This window comes from Protopterus annectens, chromosome 13.part0, assembly GCF_019279795.1.
Source record: "Protopterus annectens isolate FY-2018-M chromosome 13.part0, PAN1.0, whole genome shotgun sequence".
NCBI classification, from domain to species: Eukaryota; Metazoa; Chordata; order Ceratodontiformes; family Protopteridae; genus Protopterus; species Protopterus annectens.
Window position 1 is genome coordinate 40,659,800 of NC_056747.1, and position 22,745 is coordinate 40,682,544.

The 22,745-nt window shown below is 43.0% G+C and overlaps 1 protein-coding gene across 1 annotated transcript in view; it reads right to left on the reverse strand.

Annotated features, from left to right (window-relative positions):
- The window catches only part of SP2 (Sp2 transcription factor), an 870,724-nt gene that overhangs the window by 445,352 nt on the left and 402,627 nt on the right, over positions 1-22,745 (reverse strand). The window contains exon 4 of the mRNA XM_044054737.1: positions 15,789-16,101. Coding sequence (XP_043910672.1) covers positions 15,789-16,101 — 313 coding nt within the window. The remainder of the gene's footprint in view (positions 1-15,788; positions 16,102-22,745) is intronic.

Below are 22,745 nucleotides of genomic sequence, written 5' to 3' on the forward strand. Positions count from 1 at the left end.
TAGCTGGCTTGAAAGGTGGGAAGGTAAGTGTCTCCAGAATGAAACTGAGACCCCATGAGAGAACGGGAAGTTTTCTCAGGATTGTAATGTGAATAACCCCCCCTCAGGAACTGTTTCATGAGAGGATAGAAGCAGAGACAGGAGCCGAGTAGGCAGATAAGCTGAAACTGCTGAAGTGTGAATTTTAATAGAAGAATAAGAAAGCCCTTTGTCAAAAAGTCCTGATAAGCATGAAAGGATCAGAGGTATCTGATCATGAAGAGAGCTCTGTCCATTTTGCCTGTCCCATACAGTGAAACTCTTCTATTTGGCGGAGTACGATTTTCTTGTGCTAGGTGTCCTGGCTTCTTTTAGACTGTCCAAGACCCATTTGTCAAGAGAGTTCCCTCCTCCAGGGGGTCAAGATATCACCCAAGCTGTCAATTTGAAAGTGTTCAAGTTGGGGTGTATGATGGTGCCCTTGTTATGTGCTAAGTCCACTCTTGGGGCAGTACCCATGGTTCCTTCTTGCTTAGACTAAGCATTTGAGGATACCAGTTCTGCCTTGCCCAACCTGGGGCTATAAGAATGACCCTTGGCCCTTCTTTCCTTATCTTCAGCAGTACCCTGGGGAGCAAGGGTAAAGGGAGGAAAGCATACAGGAATAGGTCTGTCCAAAGGAAGGAGAAGACATCCGTTTTCCAGGCTAACCCTGTTTTGGTCCTTGTGCAGAACTTTTTCAATTGAGAGTTTTCTTTGGTTGCAAAAAGGTCCATCCTCCGTACACCCCATTCTCTAGCTATGGTAAGAAAAACTTCTTGATGCAGTTGCCACTTGTGAAGGTCTGACATGTCCCTGCTCAGGTCAGCTTCTAGTTGATTTTTTTTCCTGGTAGGTGCTGAGCCATGAGATGCACCCCTAGGCAATTTGCAGCTTCCCAAAGGTCCATGACTAGGCGACAGAGAGCAAGAAGACTCCCCTACTTGTTTATGTAGCACATAACCATGGCATTGTCTGTCTTTACTAGGAGTACTCCTGGTTTCCACTGGTATTAGAAGGCAATCAGACCTTTTTGGACTGTACCAGTTCTTGTAGGTTGATGTGTTTGTTTTTGAATGGGGAAGTCCCATCTGGCCAGAGTCTGTAAATTGTTGTAGTGAGCCCCCCATGGCTATTTCTGGGGCATTCATGGTCAGAGTTTGGTCTGGAGGAGTAAACCTGATGGGAAGCCCTGGGTTGAGGGAGCAGGCTCAGGACCAGCAAGCAAACTCTTTCCTGAAACAAGAGAGAAACTTCACCCTGAAGTTGTGGGGTTGAAAGTGTTGGCACCACACAAATATGGAGTAAAGTCAGGGGTATTATGAAGATGCAAGAGGCCATGTAACCAAAAGCTCTGAGGAATGCTCTGGCAGTGAGGTAGTGCCTAAGAAGGAGCTTTTGAAAGTACAGAGTTAGAAAGGTAACCTTGTCTGGAGGAAGGAAGGCCTTCTGAAGACAGGAGTCTAGCAACTCCCCCCAAAATACAGTCTAGTTTAAGGGGATGGTGTGAGACTTTTGGGTACAGATGGTGAACCCCAATGAAACCAGGATCTCTTGGGTGCACAGTAGATCTGCTTTGAGTTTTTCTAGATTTGTTGCTTGAATGAGACAGTCGTCTAAGTGGGGGTAAATCTGAGTGCCTTTTGACCTGCAGAAGGGGATCACCAGGGCAAGCATTTTGTGAAAACCCTGGGTGCATCAGATAAGCCAAAGGGAAGAACATAGCATTGATAATGCCTCACACCTGCTCTGAAACAAACTTCTGTGAGATTTTTCTATGGGCATGTAGAGGTGTGCATCCTTTAGATTTCAGGTTATCTAAGTGTCAGGTCAAGTCATACTCAGATATTTTTGAAGGGTTAGCATTTTGAATTTTGGTATCTGCAAGAATCTGTTGAGCCTCGAATGGCCCAGAATAGGCCTTTGGGTACCCTCTTTTCTGGGGACAAGGAATAGCCCTGAGTAAAATCTCTCTTTGTAATGCATTTGGGAATGGTCTCACAGAGCCTTGGGTGAACAGAAGCTGTATTTCCTTTAAGGCTTCTGTTAGTTGGTTAGGAGAAATATCTGGGAAAGCGCTCACTGTATTATTGTTCCTGTGGATTAAACTTCTCTGTTGTTTGGTTATCTGCTGTAGTGCTGCCTCCTTGACGTTTTTTAGAAAATATCTGGGAAAACTGATTGAATTAGAGGTTGCTTGAAATGAAGAGTGTAACCTGCTCTTATGATTTTTCAGCACCCACTAATCCCTCAGAGCCCAATTCTTTACTAAGAGAGACAGCCATCCTCCTAGCTGGGGAGCAGGAAAGGAGGGTGGGGTCTTAAGTGGAAAGGGAGTGTCATGGATGAGTCATGACTGCTTCCCAGTGGGTCCCTGTTGACAGGATCCCACAGACCTATTTTAATCTGCTTGCCTCTATCTTGGTCACTGGGGCTGCCTTCGACTCCTTTCCCTGAGAGGTCTCCTGTGTCAAGGTGTAGTCTGAGAGGCTGGAAAGGACCAGTGTTTTTAAGATAACTGCGACTGAAGCAAGTAGGTTAAACCTGAAGAAAGTCCTCAACTGTTTGAATGGACTTGATCTTATCCCCTATCTTTTTAATCACTTCTTCAGCCTTGGGGACACGAAGGAAATCCTTGTTAAAAAGAGCATCCAAGAGGCTGGATTTCTCATGGTCAGGGAGGGACTGTTCCCTCATCCAGACATGTCTTCCAATGACTGATCCAATAGCTTTTGCCCTGCTGGAAGCTTCCAGAGCATCACAGCTGCAGAGCAAGGAGTGTATAACTACTTCACAGCATGAATTGCAGACGTCTAGCAGTTTCTTGGAGTGGGACTTATTTTCAATCCTCTCCAGTTTTCACTTCATCTGGTCGAAAATGGTTTCTGGATACTTCATCATATGAAACTGGCAAGTCAAAGCATTCCTCATCTGGGTAGCAGATTCGAACCAGTCCAAGGCTATGCTTTCTTTGTAGATGGGCAGGGCATTTTTGGAAGCGTTAGGTTTAGCTCTCTTAGAACCCTGAGTCACCACTTCAGGGTCTGCTACGGAGTTCCTGAAAAGGTGTTTGTGGGACTCCAGAACTCTATAAAATCCATCAGGTTACCGAAGAGCAGGGAAGGAAGGAATCTGGCTATAAGGAAGAATCTAGCCAGACATCGACTACCTCTAAGACTGGAGGAACACAAGGGTTTATGAGTTTTAGAAATTCCCTAACCCTATTCTTGGATTGTGAATAGTCCTGTTTTTCCCATTTAAAGTGCTTCCTCAGGGTATGTAGGGCCTCCCCAAAGGAAATGTCCTGGGGGAGCCAAGGCCAGGTTCTCATCAGAATCGGAATACCTATAGGAAGCAATAGATAAGCCTTGCTCAAAGACGGATTTATCGTTATCATCCTCAGTATCAAAAGAATCAGAGGACTCCTGAGGGAGATGTCCCTTTTTCCTAATACCAGGAGAAGATTCAGGACGAGAATCTGGGAGTGAAAGGCATCTGGATCTGACTTTGTTGATTATATCGTTCGCCAACTTAACTAGGCCGGAGTTTGGGAGTGGCAGCAGGTAGGCGTCAGCTGGGACAACCTGGATGCAGCCTTTTTATGTGATGCCACTGTTTGAGTGAGGGACCATTCGTGAGACAGAACAATGCACCTACTTAACCTGTCCGCTAGTACACTGGAAGTCCCTTGTATATGCATCGCTAAAAGAAAGTTATGGGAAGACATCAACTAATGCCTTACTCTCATAGCTTCTTGACATAAAGGGTATAATCTGGTTCCTCCCTGCTTGTTGATGTACCAGACTACTGATATGGTGCTTGTCTGTACTAAAATCACACACTGGAAGAGTCTTGAAATGCCTGCAACACCAATAGGACTGCTCTTATTTCCAGGACCTTCATATGAAGGTTGGTCTCTGTGTCCAAGTACCTTGAACAGTTCTTTTCGTAATGCCCCCCCACCTTAAAAGGGAAGCGTCTGTGGTAACTACAGCTATAGGAGCGGAAGGGCAGAAAGGATGTCCCACTAGCAGCTCTGTGGATATGGTTCCCCATGCAATGCGAGTTCTGCATATGGGGAGTATTATCTGATTGGGGTGTTGAGGGGGTGGCACAGTTACGACAACTGAACTGATAAAGTCCACTGAATGACTCATGTGAAACGTGGACAGAGGGGTCAAGGTGATCGCAGAATCCGTAAGCCCTGGAAGTTTCAGAATTAGTGTTGCGGGGGTGGGACATTACTTGGTTCCCTGGCCTCTACTTATCAAATGGAGAGAATCCTGTCTGTAGCAAGGTGGCAATCAGAGTTCACAAATCCGCCTGGAACCAAGCAACAAATAGATGAAAACAAAGATGCAACCAGCCAGATGAAGGAAAACTGAATTCTTTATTACTCACACAAAGGATTTAGTGCTTTTGTCTGGTGTATAGACAGACTTCATCTGTTGAAGTCTGTTTGGTATACACCACATGAAAGTGCTAAATATCCTTTCTATACTAAAGAATTCAGTTTTCCTTCATCTGCCTGGCTGCATCTTTGTTTTCATCTGTTGGCTGTTTGAATTGAAGTAACCATGTGGCATCCAATAAATTCTATAGACTGAGTTGGGATCAATTTGCTCTTTGCCAGATTTACAGTAACCACCAAGCTGTGAAGTAATTGGAGAAAAAGGTCTCCTTGTTGAATCAACAGATACCTGGTCAGAGCTACTAGGAGCCAATCATCAAAGTACAGGAAAGTACAGCTGTGGAAAATCTTACCATAAACAGTACATGTCCTTCTATTCACTGCTGCAGTATTCTTTACTAAACGGATTCTCTGACAAGGGTAGCCCAACATCCAGCCAGTATACCAAAGCCTTAGGATTTTACAGATGTACATCACACTTATGCTCCCTGCTCAAGGCCTAGGCCATAAAGGTGATGTACGGATATACATACATCAGGATTGAATAGCCCCAGGAGGAACAGTCGTAGGAAATAAGAGGAACATGTGCATACAGAAGGAGAAAATGGAAAACAGAGAAGGGGAAGAGGAGGGAGGGAGCGAATACTGCAACAGCGAAGAGAAGGACATCTACTCTTATGGTACAATTTTACACAACTGTACTGTGTCCTTCCATACCACTCACAGTATTCTTTATTGAAAGGAGAGTGCAAAAGCTCAAAAGGAAAGCTGAAAGGAGGAAGGCCCAGCAGAGCTCTGAGGAAGCCATGCAGGACAGCTATGACAAAGCCAGCACTTGCTCTGGAAAAATCCAATTTGTAATGCTTTACTAAAGGTATGGGCAGAGGTCCAAGTAGCAGCTTCAAGGATGGAATTGGTAGCCAATCCTTTGAAAAAAGCAACAGAGGAAGCCACGGCCCTGGTAGAATGAGCCTTTACAGAGGCAGAAAGACTTTTCCCATGAAAGAAGTATCAAAAATATATGGCCTTCGACAGCCACAAAAAATGGTTTGCCAAGCCTAGAGCTCTGGGATGAAAGGAAACAAAAAGCTGCTCAGACTTGCGAATGGCTTAGCCCTATCTAAATAATATCTCAAATTCAAGGTTTGAAGAACCTTCTCACTAGCGACTGCGGAGAAGGAAAAAAGGAGGGAGATTAAGAGACAATTCATTAACCACCTTGGGCATAAAATAAGGATTAGTACAGAAAGACACCCTGTCCCTATGAAAAAATAAAAAATGGAGCAACAGCCATTAGAGCCTGGAGGTCAGACACTCTTAGCTGAAGTAAGGACCAAAAGATGAACAGTCTTCCATGTACAATGTTGTAAAGAAGCCGAAGCTGCAGGCTCAAATGGAGCCTGAAAATTTTTTCAAGAACAAAATTAAGGTCCTAGAAAGATGGAATAGGCTTCCTTGGAGCTCTGATATAAGAAATTGCTTGAACTCAAACCTAAAGGCCAGAGGAGGAGTTAATGCCAGACTAGCAGAAATAGCAAAGGTGAACTTTAACAGAAGAATATGCTAATACTGCATGGAGCAATTCACACACAAGACAGAACCAGAGGGATCTCCACAGAAAGGGAATCTTGGTTACGAGCAAGGAACGAAACAGAAAATCTCTTCTATTTGGGCATACAGGCTTTCCTGGTAGTGAGTTTCCTGGCCTCCTGCAGAACCCTAAGCATGTCCTCATAAAAAGGTGCCTAAAAGGAATCAAAACCCTATCATTCACAATGTCAGTTGGAGAGTGGACAAGTAAGAACAGATAAGACCCCTTGTCTTGTGTGAATAAGTCCACCCTGTAACATAACTTATGGAGATTGCCTTTGGCCAGGTGCTGTAGAGGGTGCCAATACTGTCTGGGCCAAAAGGGAGTCACCACCAAGATTTGAGGGGAGTCCTGCTCTATCTTGAGCATGACTCTCGAAATCAGAGGAAGGGGAGGGAAGGAACACAGAAACACCCCCCTCCAGAAAAGGATAGGGCATACACCTTCCAGGCCAAATAACTTGGGATTCTGGCACAAAAAAGAAAAAAAAAACACTGTTCAAAGAAAGGGGAGGCAAAAAGATCTACCTGAGAATACCCCACTGATGGACAATGTCCAGGAACACATGTCTGTCAAGTATCTATTTGTGAGCCTATGTTTTGGAGTATGATACTATATTTTGCTCTTACGGAAATGTATACAGCCTGAAGAGTCACTGGATACTGGACAACTAAATCCCAAACTTAAAGAGGTAGCCTGCAAAGTAGGGAGGACTGTCTCATCCTTGTTTGTTAATGCACCACTTAACTGAAAAAAGAAAGTAAGAAGAAACCCCAACAGGGCACTTATCTGAAACATGGCTCGGTAACCAGCACAGAAGCAGCTTTCAGACAGACGAACAATGACGACATTGGGATTGGCAGCATAGTTGTTCTGAGGTATGTATGTTCAGACATCATCTTTATGCCCTACGCCTTCAACAGGGAGCATATGCATGACATATGACCTCTACAAAATCCTAAGGCTTTGGTACACTGGCTTGATGTTGGGCTACCCTTGGCAGGGAATCCCTTTACTAAAGACTACTGCAACAGTGATATGGAAGGGCATCACCTGGAACCCTTGTAGTCTAAGGTATGCAATTTGGTAAACACCCAGGGGGGTATGGCGAGTCCAAAAGGCAGAGCTGTAAACTGAAAATGATTGGCTCCCAGCCTGAAATGGAGGGATCTCCTGGAGTGCCTGTTTATCTTTACATGATAGTAGGCATCTTGGAAATCTACTGACCACATCCAATCTTCCATCCTGAGTAGAGGTAAAATTAACTGAACCATAACCATCTGGAAATTTGTCTGCTTCACAAATTGGTTTAGATTCAGGTCAAGAGTATCCTTCCAAGTTCCCTGTCATTTTCAGAACTAAAAAGATCCTGGAGTACACTCTGGATTCTATCTGGGGTGGTGCAACCTGCTGGATGGCCCTTTTTCTCGAAATACTTTTTAACCTCATAGCCTAGTACCTACCTATGAACCTACTGGACCTGGGGCCTATATAAGCCTAGCCAAAAAGGTTACCTGGCTTTCGCTACCCAAGATAATTATTTTCCTGTGCCCCTGTCAAACAGTGTCACAGAAGCGATCCCGGGGTGAATTTTCTAATTCCCATCCAGTCGTCAATGTTTTTCTTAAAGAGGGCCAATGAAGAGCTTTGCTTGAAGTGAATGGGTAGTTTGTTCCAGTGTATGGTAAGTCTCTGGGACAGGAATCTATCCCTCCAGCATGTTGTTTATTGTGGTGAAATCCGTTAGGTCCCTGGAGCGTTTGGTTCGGAGAGATTGGGATTTCTTTAAGTGTAGCATATCCAACAGCTCTGGGTTTGACATAGCTTTATACGTTAGGCAGAGACTGCCTCTGAGTAGGCGATATGCGATGGAGTAGAGCTGGAGTTTTCTGAGACGGTCTGTGTATGGCATCTGTTTGAGGCCGGTAATCCTCTTAGTGAGGTATTTCTGTGGCCTTTCCAATTATTGTAGATGTCTTGCGAGGTACATGCCAAACGGGGCACTGTACTCTATAAAGGGTCTGATGAGGGATGAGTAGAGAGGAACAATGACTACCTTTTTTCTAGAGGAGAACCCTTTTGTGATGAGGTGTGCCACGTAGAAGGATTTCCTGACTACTGTGGCAATGTGGTTATCAAAGGCAAGACTACTGTCCACCTGTGTCCCAAGGTCTCTCAGTGTTTAGTGAGCTACCGCTATGTGGTAGTTCACGGGTACTGAGTTTTTCCCCAAAGGGGATGACAATGCACTTCTTGGCATTGAGCTTGCGGCCATGACTGACACCAAGCATCTGTCTCTGTGAGGCCCTTTTATAGAATGTCTACATCATTAGGTGATTCTATTATGGTGCCCAGTTTGCATTCATCTGCGAACTTTGTTAGCCAAAGACCTTCTGTGTTGGCCTGCACTTCAGAGAAGTAGATGCCGAACAGAAGAGGACCCAGGACCGAACCCTGTGGTACTCCATCCTTCAATGGTCTGAAGACGGACTTCGGCTATTTTTACTGTGTGGGTTCCGTCAGTGAGCCAATTGGCCACCCATCTTGTGACATAGGGATTTATGCCCAGTTTAGTGAGTTTATCTATAATTCCAGAGTGGGGGGTGGTATTGAAAGCCTTGGCGAGGTCAAGATAGGCTGTGTGCGCTACCGTGCCCTTGTCTATAGCTCTAGTGACTGCTTCAAATAAGTTAATCAGGTTTACCAGACATGATCTACCTTTTACAAACCCAAACTGAGTGGGGTCCAGGGTTTGGAGATTACCTATGTCTTTCTCTATAAGCTCCAAGATAATACGTTCCATGGCCTTGCAGTCCAGGCTCGTCAGGATAATGGGGAAGTAGTTTCCGGGGTCCATGGTGGCACCCCCTTTGTGGAGTTGGATAACCGTCGCTGTACGCCATTCAGTAGACATAGCCTGAGGTGAGGCTATGATTGAACATGGTACTTAGTTGGGGTGCCAGTTCATTCTGTAGTTCGTGCAGTATGCAGCCTAGGATGTTGCCTGGTCCTATGGATGCTGTGTTCTTGGTTTTGGAGAGTGCGGTCTTTACTTGTTTATCCGTGACTACAGGGGCTTTGCATTCTACCGGTATTAAGATGGGCCCTTTGGAGGGTGAGAGGGGGGGGGGTAAAGTTAGCACTGAACCTATCTGCCAGAATATTGGCAATATCGGTTGGTTCTGTATATTTACTGCCATTGTGCTGTAGCTCAGAGCAGATCTGAGTGTTGCCACTGAGATTCTTGACATAGCTGTAGAATGCTTTGCGGTTGTCTTTGGAATCAGTGGTGATTTTATTTTCATAACTGGTTTTGGATGATTTTATGAGGGATCTCAGCTTTTTGCTGAGGCTGCCCAGGGACTTCCTCCAATCTTGTGATTTTACTCTTTTTTGCAACAGCTTCTTCCCTCTGTTGTAGAGTTTGTTTATGACAGCGGACCACCAGATTGGCTTTTTTTTTTGGAGGATAGCATCTTGGTTCTGTTGGGGATGGCACAATCCATGCACTCGTGTATGTGCTTATACAGTGCATTTGTGTAAGATTCAGCAGGCGTACCTCTATTTTCCGTCGGGATGGGTGTCGTGAAGTTTGCCACTTCTGTCTTAAGAAGCATGAAGTTGGCTTTGGAGTAGTTTTTGGCGGTGGTTTCCTTAATGGGGGTGGGGGTGGGGTGGGATATAGATGTCTAGGGTGATTAGCTTGTGGTCGGATCTGACCAGCGAGGAGTTGACCTCTGGCGTGGAACACCGGTTACCCATATTGGTAATGACCAGGTCCAGGATACTGCTGCCCCTGGTGGGGGTGTGGACAAGCTGATCCAAGGTGTTGGAATTTACGAATTCCAGAAAACGTTGAGCGAATGAGTTGGTACACGAGTAGTTTTTCTAGCTGATAGTGGGGTAGTTAAAAATCGCCCATAATTAAGGTATTGGATTATACCTTAACATTTTCCAGTATCTTAAGAAATAAAGAGTGGAAATCCTAGGGCATGGTGGCAGATCTGTAACAAGCTACAACCTGGATTGCAGTCTTGCCCAGTATTAGTTGCACTTGGTAATTTCGGATGCATTATGTTGAGCAACTAGCCTGGAGGTGTGGATATGCTTAATGAATATGGACACACCTCCACCTTAGTGTTTCGGTCCAGATTAGCTGGGAGAAAGGTGTGGTATAATTATAGCCTGGTAATGCAGGGGTGCGCTCTGGAGCCTTGAACCAGGTCTCTGTCACTGCACAGATGTCGATGTTCTCCACTCGAGTGAGTGCATTTTGAGGTTTAGACTTCTAGCATTGAGTAGCATTACCTCAGAGTTTGCTTGCTTGTACCTGTTACGGTGGTGAATTTAGCATTTGAACCTTTCCTATAAAAGGCACTATAGGGGTGGCAAGAACCTTAGCCAGTATCCGGAATCCCAGGGGTGACGGGTGCAGGCCATCTCTAGCAAAGCATAGTGGTCTGTCGACCATGTCGTCCCAGGCAGACAGATACTGGATCCCCTTAGAATGACACCAGAAGCTTAGCCAATTGTTGAAGTCACTTATTTTGTCCTTGTACTGTGATATTCTGGGCGATGGCAGGATGCTACTCAGGGCTAGGGTCATACCTGCTCCTCCATGTCTTTTTTCATGCGGTCCAGGGAGGTACGTCTCAGGTCATTCACATCAACATGGACAATGACAAGAGTCATATTTGTACTTGTGGAGAGACCTAAGTGCATGCGTTATGTGGCAGATCCTGGCACCCGACAGGCAGCTGACAGTAACTTTCTCCTTGTTTAGCCTGGTGAGTGGGACATCAGTGTGCCTGACTATAGGGTCACCTATGACTAGTGTGTTGGGTACATTGTTTTGCCTCATGGGCTGAGGTTGAGTGGCACACTGATTTTGTGGGCTGTGTGTCATTTGGGCAGTGTTGGGGGGTGGTTGTCTGCGTTTCAACTTGGAAGGTCTCTGTTGCTTGGGCAAATTTTTACTGAGAGCCTCCATGAATGTGGGTGTGTGCTTTGTGTGTGTGAGTTTTGGTAGTATGGGTTTTGAAGGACTGTGTGTGGAGTGTGGTGTGGTGCAGGTGTTGACCTTCTCTAGACTGTCTAGTCCAGTCTTGGCTGGAGAGAGCTTGGCTTCCAGTTTGGCTATGCAAGTGCATCTTTCACAGGTTGTAGTGTTGGGAGGTAGGAGGAGGTTGTCAGCGTGCATAAGGCAATTGCTACATTGCCCGAAGATGCCCAGATTCATCAGGTGGACAGAAGAAAACACCGGGAGCTGACCCATGGACATGCCTGGGCAAGTGCTTATTAATTTAAGTACTGTTTTCTTCTTGACAAGTAAGGAAAGTTGAGTGCTGTAGTAATTTGTTGTTTATTTAGTGCTTTCAACAAGTTCTGAGCAAGTGCTGAAGCAAACTGGCTAGACCTAGCTAAAACTGTTACTGCAGATTCCACCTGATGGGATGGCACTAAGGGAGTCCTGGTTTTCATCTGTGGTGGGAAGAGAAATGGAACTGTGTATCCTCTGCTTATTATCCTCAACACCCAAAAATCTGAAGTGATGGCCCACCAGGTTTAAGGGTGTAGGGATAAGCGACCCCTGACTGCCTCCAGAGTTCTTCAGTTGGGCAACCTTTCAGCAGCGCCGAATGGATTTCTCAGAGAAGGGACTGCAAAATCCTTGTTTTTTTAGACTGCCTCTGCCCTTTGAACTACCTCCATTAAAATTACCCCTTCCCCCAACATGGGGGGGGGGGGGTTATCAGATGCAGTACCTTGGTTAAAACTCTGCAATTTTCTGAACCACATCTTCCTTCCTCCTCGTTGGCTCCTGGAGGTTCTCTGAGGTGTAAAGAAGAGGATCCCCAGGGCAGATAAGGTTTTACCATCCTATTTATTCTGGCAACTGTTTCCTTGACTTTGGTCCAAACAAAGTGGAACCCATCCAGTGAATAACCAGAAGACTGTGGAATCCCAGAGGTTTACCTTAAATTCCCAGTCTAACATTTCCATTCATCTGATTTTCAACACAAGCTGATGGGAATGGCTAGGGCAGCATGTACCAAGTTTTTTTTTTTTTGGGGGGGGGGGATTGGCTCTACTGTATCAGGTTCCTTTCAGGCCCTCTCTGTGCCATTAAATCAATGACAGCATTTGGAGGACCACCACCCAGGCAGTAGAAGAGCCATCTCCAAAAGCCTCCAGAACATGCATTCTTCTGAGGAAGGTGCATCTGTGGACCATCTCCCCTTTCTGTTTCATCAACACTCTTTGATTTTCCTTTCAGTTTTGCCGATGTAGTATGCATCACAAATTTCACATAAAGCAATGTAGACTACCTCCTGAGTGTCACAGTTGAACGTCCCATCAACTGTATACACCCTGTCACTAATCTTTGTTTTGTTAGTAATTCTAATATGTTTACATTGGGGACATCTACCACACTTAGACATACCAAGGCAGCCCTTACTGTTTTTTTCTTTTTTTCAACCAGACATTTCAAATTAGGGCCCCTTCTGAAAATAAGCTGCGGTGATTGTCCTAAAGATTTGTTAATCCCATTATCTTCCAGAAATAAGGCCCTTGTATGTCTAAGTGTGGTAGATCTCCCCAATGTTGCTTTATGTGAAGTTTGTGATGCATACTACATTGGCAAAACTGAGTGGAAAATCAAACAAAAGAGTGTATGAGCACCTTTATAGTATCCACAAAAATTTAACTACTAAAGCCCTAGCCAAACACATTATGGGGCACCCTAATCATAAATTTTCTTTTGTGGTGTTACAACAAGTTGAACATAATATAAGAGGCGGTCCATGGGACTTAAAGCTTGAGAAGTGCGAATTGTGGTGGCAAATTCGCACATCAGCTTATATCCCACCAGGTTTAAATGAATCTGTATCCATTAAATGTTTGCTTAAAATAAAAGCTCTTACCAGGTAGGTAATAGTAAGCAATTTTCGGCATTTTGGGTACTTGTACATATAAACACACATTGGATATTTCTATCAGTATAGTTCACATATAGTAATGAGAGTCTCTATGTATGTATATCTACAAAAAAGTTAAGGTTTTGGTAGTAATTATAAACCCAGTAGCTTGCTATATATACATTTTTATAAACCTATATTTTGCATATATTTTCATGTATAATTTGCATTTAGCACATATTGTTTTATGTTTGTATATTTAGTAGGGGCTTTAGGCCTCGCCTAGGTGCCCTATGCATCTATTTATGTTCCTGGTTTGAATGCAACCTTTTTAGATAGTTTAGGTTTTATATTGTTACGCGTTTCTTTATGTATGTTTAATATTTTATAATGGAGGTATTTATATAACTGGTTTCTTAGCAATAATGCTGATGTATTTTTTTACTAAATTCAACTTATTTATGTTTTTACGGTCCTACGACTTGTTTCATAATGACTAATACTCATTAGGGTTGGGGCCTATTTGATTGAATGATTGTTTGATTGATTTACTGTTTATAACATTATATAAAGTGTGTCCTGTTGTCTTACATTTTGTCTGAAGAAGTTGGAGTATTTTCTCTTACGAAAGTTTTCACAGTAATAGAGTTTTTGTGTCCTGAAGCCGGCTCGTATTTTCATTTACCCTTCTTGGACAGCAAGAAACCCCACAAGCAACAAAATAGTAAAGAAAGATAGGACAACAAATCCCCAACAGGGCACTTTTCTGCTATGGCTTGGTGAACCAGCAATGGAACAGACGTTCAGAGGATTCATAGCAAAGAAATTCAGATGACGGTTCGTCTGAACATCTCCTTTAGATCCTACACTACGTGAGGAGTATACACGTGATGTATGGTGTACCTTAAAGTGACCTAAAGGCTTTGGTATGCTGGCCGGATGTTGGGCCTCCCTTGGCAGGGAATCCCTAGTGTAATGAATACCGCAACAATGAAATGGAAGGACAGCTAATCCATTTATGCTTAAAGTAGCATCAGAGTTTACTTTGAGCCAAGTTATTAATCTCCCCATCTTCTTTCCAGTACCAAAAAATGAGGGAGAAAGTATTCTTCATTTTCTGAAAGTTCAGACAACTTAGACATCACCTTAAAACCAAAACATTTAAAAACTCTGATCAGTTATTCATTTCTTATCAAGGTAAGAGAAAAAGGACAACCTGTGTTAAAGCGTATTTGCAAATGGCTGTCTCGTTATTAATTTTCGTCATACAGCATACAACAAGACAGTTCCAGGCAGGTCAAGAATCACTGTAGCAGGGCCGTGGATTCATCTGTGGCATTTTGGAAACGGGTGGATTCTACAAGCATTCTAGTAGCAGCAATATACCTTTATAAATCACTACATACTGGATTTCTACTCTAGATATAGAGCAAGCTTTGCACAGACCATCCTCCGTGAGCTCCTGGACCCTCATCCTTCCTCCTCCTCCCTCTCAGAATAAGCTATGGTTATCTACCCATACAACTACAGAAGAAGTGACCAACTTAACAGTACATGTTTACTTGATAATTGCTGCAGGAGATGCTCTCTTCCTCTCTATCCCCCTTGTGTGTTTTTGTTGCCAGGGTGAGGATTTTTATTTTTAAAGGCCCTAGCCCCTCTAAGCTGCCACAAAAGCTCTGAAGGGCTTTGCACACAAGCCACTTTTTTCTTCAGCTTTGCTCGAGATGGTAATGGTTTAGGCATGTGGAACATACCTTTAAGGTTTGGAAGCTGGCTGGCTGTTCTGTCCTTGGCCAAGATATAACCTATATAGCTAAGACTACTGCAGCAGTGATCAGATACCTACCTGTTACGGTAAGGTTATTTACAAAAAACTGTACTTTATCAAAATATGTAGGAAAAGCATATCAGTACCCGGTCCCAATGCAGACAAGTATACAGACTGTTCTAAAGGTTGGCTGCAGTCCAGAAATGTGCTAATATATTTACTAAATTTAATAAAAATATTCAGGTTATCTTATTACCCAAGAAATGCATTTTTCTTTATAAACTTCTCACATAAACCAATTTAGTTTAACAGCCACATGTTCACCATTCACATCAAAGAACTGGCTTAAAGTTGTATAACTGATTTTGACCATATTTTTGACTCAAATGTTTGATTCTCTGTAAACTGTTTGTGGGCTTTTTTGACCTGTTCTCCTCAGGCCTCCACTGAAAATGGGCTACAAGCCCAGCTGGAACATCCTGGTTAACAAATGTCAATAAATAAATAAATACATAAATAAAATAAAATAAAAATAAAAGGTAGGTTAAGTCTTGTGGGAGGGGACTGGCTTATGTTAATCCAGCAGCATCTAACCCAGCTTCAAACCAGTTCGACTGATACTGGTAACACCAAAGTCTGAACTGAACGTAGCAATAACCAAATTACATCTGGCTGCAAAGCCAAGGACAAGGATTATGACATTACCTGCAGTGACACATTCACACGTCACCCCTCACATGTAACTACCCTTAATACAATGCCAGCTACAAATGTAAAACAGTAAACAAAAAGAGTTATGTGATATAAGAAAGAACTTTAGCACAAGCCACACAAACATATTCACACCAACATGAACACAGTATCAGGAAAGATCATAACCAAAAAGTGCTGTACCTACACATGTCCAGCTGAACAGACCAACTCTGAGGTCATATCTTTCCTTTCACTGGTGGCTGGACATCCATATCAGCCTAGGCTACACTACATGGAAACAATACTAGGATACTAGTGAAGGAGAGTTTAAGACATGCCTCTCTGACATCCCCGGTACAGCACTGTTCGACTGCAATGGCCTACCTCCTGCATTGGTGATGGTGACAGGCACTCCTTGTACTTGAACTCCATTAATATTTATAGTCTGCACAGCTTGTGCTGCTGCTGCAAGTTGAGCAGCATTCAAATTGATGATTCCTCCAGCTGGGGCAATCTTGGGCAAAGTCCTTTCTTTGCGTTGTGTAGATGTCGATTTTCTGCTTCCTCCTGCCTGCGTTGTTCGTTGCACTGTGCTTGCAGACGATGATGATGATAAAGTGGATGAAGCTGTTGTTACTGCTGGTGCTTCTTGCAAAAGAACTGATTGCAGTTCACCCGAAGGAGTTTTTATGTAGATCTGAGTATGAAAATAGAGTACAAGTTAATTAAATATGCAGAGACTCAGGTAAAGAGTGAAACATTCCTTCACAAAGGAAGTAAGCAAGCTAGGAACTAGTTAATGTGTCTCTGATCATGGATCTCTGGAAGTAAACTCCATTTAGCCTTTCTACTGCTCTACCAGTGAATATTCAAGTGTGAAGGTCATCTGCAATGCTGAATTATGTACCACAAATTAGTATAAACAGCACAAACTTTTCACAACAAACCAGCTCTTAATTACTATTCCATTTAACACATACCACAATGCATTTCACTCGTCCCTCTCTTTGTAAGCTACAATACATTTAAATCAATATGTTATTCACTTACTTTCTAAAGAGCCTGATCCTACTCAGTTCAAAGATCATGATCATAGGTGAAGACAGAGAAACAGACTAAACAGTAAGCTTACTGCTTCATCCTAGGTGTTTTCTCACTTCATCGGCACCATCCATCACAATGACTAATACTGCAAATGAAAAATCCAAAACTCCCCCACACCTGCAGTCAGCAATCCACTCTTTTCCAGGACAGAATCTTTAACCTCTGATGTAGAGGTTCATGTTCAGCAATGAACTAGTATGTATACTGGCAATCACGGACTCTTGGGGGTTAAGCTGACATCACTATTTGCAAGAAACAAGTGAATAAAATAAAGATATGTCACCCTCACATCCCCAAAATGCACACACTCTAAGAACGGCTGCACCCTAAAGAAATCCTGCATATGAAAAATCTCCATGGCACAGTGAAAAGTGGTTGATTTGATTTGCAGCCTAGATGCTGAACAAGCCAGCAAAAAGTATTAGCTGGTCTTGCACACAGGAACACAAAATGGGTGTGTTGCATAGGTGCAACTCTCATTAATGCATTGCCAGTGGACATGATCTGATAGCAGCCATCCTCAAAGGATGGTGAGGTCACCTTAGAGGCTACATTACCAGTGTAACAAAGTGACACCTCCACATCAGCTCTACTGCATATACACCCCACTTGAGTTTTTAATCAAGGCACAAGGAATTAAACCATAAGCAAAAATCCTATTCAACCATACAATGGTTTGGCATGATACCTACTCTCTTCTTCAGCATGAGTGCAGCCAATACCTAGGTAGTCAAAAATATTTCATTATTAATGTAAAAACTCCCACCAGGCAAAAGTTCACACCAGAGTTTTGTCCCACAAGTGAGGGTCCAAGTGAAAATGGACTATGGTTGAGTGAACAAAGTAGCTAGAAACATTATGGACTATGGTTGAGTGAACAAAGTAGCTAGAAACATTATCTTAAAAAAATGCAACAAAACATACCCTAGGCAGAGGGTGCAGGCAAATTCTCACTTCCAACATCCATGCAAGAACAAAGAATTGACCTAGTATTCTGTGACTACAAAGGAATCTACAGTGCTTGTCTTCTATCAGAGCTTTTACTACCAGATGAAGTCCCCATTTCAGTACCCTGAACAGCTTTGCACAGCCATAACTCTTCCCTGTCCTGAAAATGAGGCCAACTATTCCACTTTTCAATCCAAAAGTAATGAATAAAGCCTTCTAAACTATCCCTGGGATTCAATAAACTCAGTGCAGGAATAGTGTCCATATAGCACAGCAGTAAACCTTGCATATTCATTAAGGCACGCTGCTGTTCAACCTACACTGACACGAACCGTGAACGAGTGCAGGGCGTGTGTTCAAGTAGTGCACGGACACTGCACATGCCCCTGCACTCAGAAAGTGCCATATGGCACTTTCTAATAGGATCTGACATAATATTAGAGAATTACTCTAATATTATGCCAGTATTTCAGTGTCTGTGGACAATGAAATGAAATAAATGATCACTTCAGTGTCTGCGGACACTGAAATACACATGGCATCAGGAAAGCAATGCAGGGGGTGTGTGACAGGTTCTGTGACACACCCCCTGCATTGTAAAAGTGCCATACAACACCTCCGCAAACTGCTAAAGCAAGAAATGTGTACAAATGCACAAATAATGGGGGATAAACCCCTGAAAAGAGACACATCATACATAATGCCCTCACAAACTTAGAAAGTTAATAGAAAACAGGTCATGCATTAGCATGAATTACCGAAGGATAGAGGTCTGAAAGCAAATGCATGTCACTATTCCCTGACAGCAGTCCATGTGGACAAATGCACAAATAATGGGGGGGGGGACAAAAATAGGGACACTTCTGAAAAACTGCCCTCGCACACTTAGAATGTTGATAGAAAATAGGATATGTAGAAATCTCTGCAGGATAGAAGCCTGAAAGCCAAACGTATGTCATTATTTCCCAATGGCAGTCCTCAATGACTTGTCAGAACACCACAATACTCACTTATGTAACATAATGATATAATATTTTTTTTCTAGGCTAAAGAATGTTTAAGCGTAGCTAAGCAGATGTGCGCGTTATGGCCCTTATAGCTTAAGCATCCCATAGGAGATAAATACAAATCTACAAGTGAAATTTCCAAGCCTAGATAGTGTAGTGGTTAGAGTCCCAGCTTTACATGCAGGCATTCATGGTTCGAGTACTAAGACTGGCAATTTATTTTTATAAGGGAAAGTAGTGTTAAAATTATTTTTGTAAACTTAAATTATGTAGCAACTGTTTTTTTGTCAACCAAGGTAGTGTAGCTGGTGTACATTTGTAAGTGTGAGTGCATATAACATGTGAAACCAACTATGTACACACAAGTGCTCCATACAGTACAGTCACACCCCTTACCAGCGTAACAAAAGCACAGACGGATGTCATGTAAAGTATATCATATACACTTAATAAATGAAGTTAGTCCTCTGATATATTTAAAAAAATAAAAGGGAGCAATGGTTAGCAATGCTCAGCTATGCTTGTAAGTGTAACCACTGCCAAGAAGTGAATGCTAAGCAGCAGGTAGCTCAGCTAAGTGGATTTGCGCACTGTTAAACACTGCTAAACAAATTCGCCTTTAAGCAGTGTTAAAACTGGCTTAGCGGATTTGCGCACTGCTTAGCGGAGCTTAACATTTTCAAAATGGTTCAAAGACAGCAAAGGGCGGGAATATTGCACTATTTAAATGGCGCAGGGTCATGGTTGGATTCATAGTTAAAAACCATGAGGACAGACTGCTGCAGGGCCAGTATCAGGGCTCCCAATACAAAGCGGAAGCCTGGGACCGTCTCGCACATGACCTCATTAATACTACTGGCATCCCCCGGACTGGTGAGCAGGTATGACACCACTATGCCGACCTAAAGCGTAGTAGGAAGGGGGAGCTCTTGGACCAGTGGATCCAAGATGGACGGGCCCAGAACGCTCCAGTAGTGTGCAAGTATCACTATCAAGTAGTTTATAGGAAACACTAGCCTGAGAATGTGATAAGACAGATATGCATAATGCGCATTTTTCTCACCTACAGCTGCAGCAGAGAGGACTGTGAACATGGAAGCACACAGTGACAGACTGCTGAGGCTGCACCTACAGGCTGGTGAGTACAAATCTATTTTGGAGTATTTTGTTAAAATAGCTAAGAAGGAGTTAATTGCTTACTGCTAGTAAGTATACTGTTACTGTATGAACTGAATAAATAAAGTAGTATGACTGACGAATATTGAAGTACAATAAAGACCTTTAAAAAAAACTGTTGTGTTTATATTCTGGTATTATGTTGTAGACGTATATAGAATGTCTACAGGTTCTTCACAGCAAATATGGCTGTGACAGCATACATTAACTGAGGTGCACATGTGAACAAGCTGTTAGGAGAAACCATAGATGGTGTAGCTATAAAACCAGATATAAATGAAATATGAAATATATACTGCACTAAGCTCTGAACCCTAAATAGTAATATGGAAAGTATCAATGCGTAAATAGTAATATGTAAAGTATCAATGTGTGTACCATGCAGCATTGCCTTGTGTTAACCTTTGCCTTCCATGTTGTAGTACTCCAAAAAGAGTAATGCACAGTACAATAACTATCCGTCATGCATGCATCACAGAATTACAAGTTCAGACTGTCTAACCAAGAAACTACTAGGCAAGAAGCAGCAGTTCCAAAGAAGTTCAGTGTGATGAGAAATAGCCTAGTTGTTACTTTTGCACACCCAGATAGAGTTTGAATACAGGGAGTGGTGCTAAGATGTGTGCATATCTACACACAAGGAATAGGGAGTAAATGTAAAAACAGTCAGGTAGTGTTAACAGATATTCTCCCCACAGGTTTTACATGTAAGTAAATGTTGCCAGTAGCTGTCCCACACACATGCCTGCAAATGACAGCTGGGTACAAACATACAAGATGCAGTCTTCCCGAATTATACCTCTCAACTGTACAGATATTCACTGAATGTCCAGATATCTGTCTCAGATTTGTGGTCTGTTTTACATAAAGTAGTGGTGTCATAAATCGGTGGCAAACCATTACAGACTAAAGTTAGAAAATAATAATAGACATACAAGTGTCAGATGTCATTCATATCCATCAGAAAAGCCATGCAAATGCAAAACCTGTTATTTTATCAACTTTCTAAGTTTGTAAGAGCAGTATCTAGAAATTGTCCATATTTATGGGCCTTTGTCCCACTCTTATGTATGGCGTTGTCCAAATGTCATGCACTAAGATGTTTTGAGGTATGCTTTCGATACACGTTTCTCAAGAGTCATGCTGTCAGAGCTAGTGGTGACTGCTGCAAATAATCTTGGACACAGACAGGAAACCAACGGACGTATGCCAGTAGCACACTCAAATAAAAGCAGTTCAGGGTAGCCCTCCTGCTCCAGATATGTAACCCTGACCTGTACGAGTACCCACTAGACATGTACACAAATTTGTCACAGTTTGCCTCATACCATTCCAAGCCGACAGAACAGGTATGTTTGTACTACAGAAGCTATGGCCATAGGAAGATGTAAAGGGAAGGCAGACTATAGAGTATTGAGCAGTACTGTTGTGGAAAATAGAAGCATAAACAGTTAATGGATTTTCTGTTCCCCCCCCATCTGCACTAATAATTATTACTCATACACTACAGGTATGCTGTGAAAGACACAAACAGCAACATACTATGGGTATGCTGTGCTCCAACCCTAACCTTGGACTTGTTACATTATTGTTAATATGTTTGACTGCTTGCATGTTAACATATCTTGTCAAATATCATTACTGCTGGCCTGCTGCCGTCAATGTTACTGGCATGTGGTTACAATGCACACTATTCCATTTATGCATGTGTTCTGTTTGTTATGCAACTGTTTCACATCTGTTTTATGGCGTTAAATGCAACACCCATGCATGCTGTTATAACTAATCTTGAAATGTGTTGTTCATGACTAACCAACATATTTTGTAAAACCTCAATACCATAGCACGTTTGTGAATGCAGATTCCAGCGGATCCATCTGTCCCACCACATCTGGCTGTGGCACTGGGCCCTAGAACGTCTGGGATCCAACCTGGATCTCCATCGTCCTGCACCAACTTCGGCTAAAACTGCTGCAGGGGATGGGGCCCATACCCCGCTGGAGCAGACAGAAGGCTATCACCTGCAGTCAGGTCCAGGGTTTGGTGCGCAGCACCCTTCAATCAGAGTTTGGAGAGCAGCTGCACTAGACTGAGGGCTGCCTGACTCAGCTTAAGGGGCAGGGCGCCCCTCCTGTCCAACACCCAGCACAGCCACCTTTGGGGCCATGAAGGTGCAGTGCTGACTGCCCATGGGTGAGGATCTCAGCCTCAATGTAACCATATAGAGGACCATGGGCTTCAGATTCCCAACCACCCACGCCGCACCCCGTCAAATGCGTTTACCCCCCATGTATTCTACACCAACACTGTCTGCTGTCTCATCTGTCTCCCTACCCAACCTACGCCCCCAGACGTACCTACAATCCTTCCCCAAAAAAATAAAGAAAGGGGTTATCTGTCCCCAAAAAAAATACTGCCTCATACATAGCTGTCTATTTCGCACACATGTCCACTGGACACATATAACCCGGTCCAGTTGGCTTGACAAGACATTTCTTTTGTCCTCAACCTTCTCTCTTCTGGGATTTGAGTGTCCAAATTCACCTCCAAACTATGTATTAATGCACAGCTGTTGCTGTATAAGAAATGGACAGCTATGGACCATCCCTACACCCGTCCTGCACATCCCTAGCTATCTTTCATATTCTATTTCCCTCTGCATGCCCCTTTTTCTTTTCTTTTAAAGAAATTACTGTGGGGGTAAGCGGGAGTAAGCGAGTTTGCGAGATGCTAAGTGAAGCCAAAATAGATTGAGTATATCTACGGTTAACCGTATATCAGCATCTCTTAGCGTCACGCAAAACCACTTACAACTGCTTTAATCACTCTGCCTCTACCAGCCACTGTTCTGCTTTGCAAAAAAATAATCAGTCCTACCAAGTGAAGAACCCATAATCAGCCCTACCAAGTGAAGAACCCAGGGCCCTGTACACCATAGTAAGAGCAATGTACCACTACACCATTTGAACTGAAGGGATTGCTGATGCTTTTTCAAACATATCATGCAGCAGAGTCATTCAACAGTAGACAAAGGATTCAATAGAATCAGTCAAGTTTTGTATATATATACATATACAGATGTATATATGTCTGGAAAAAAAAATAA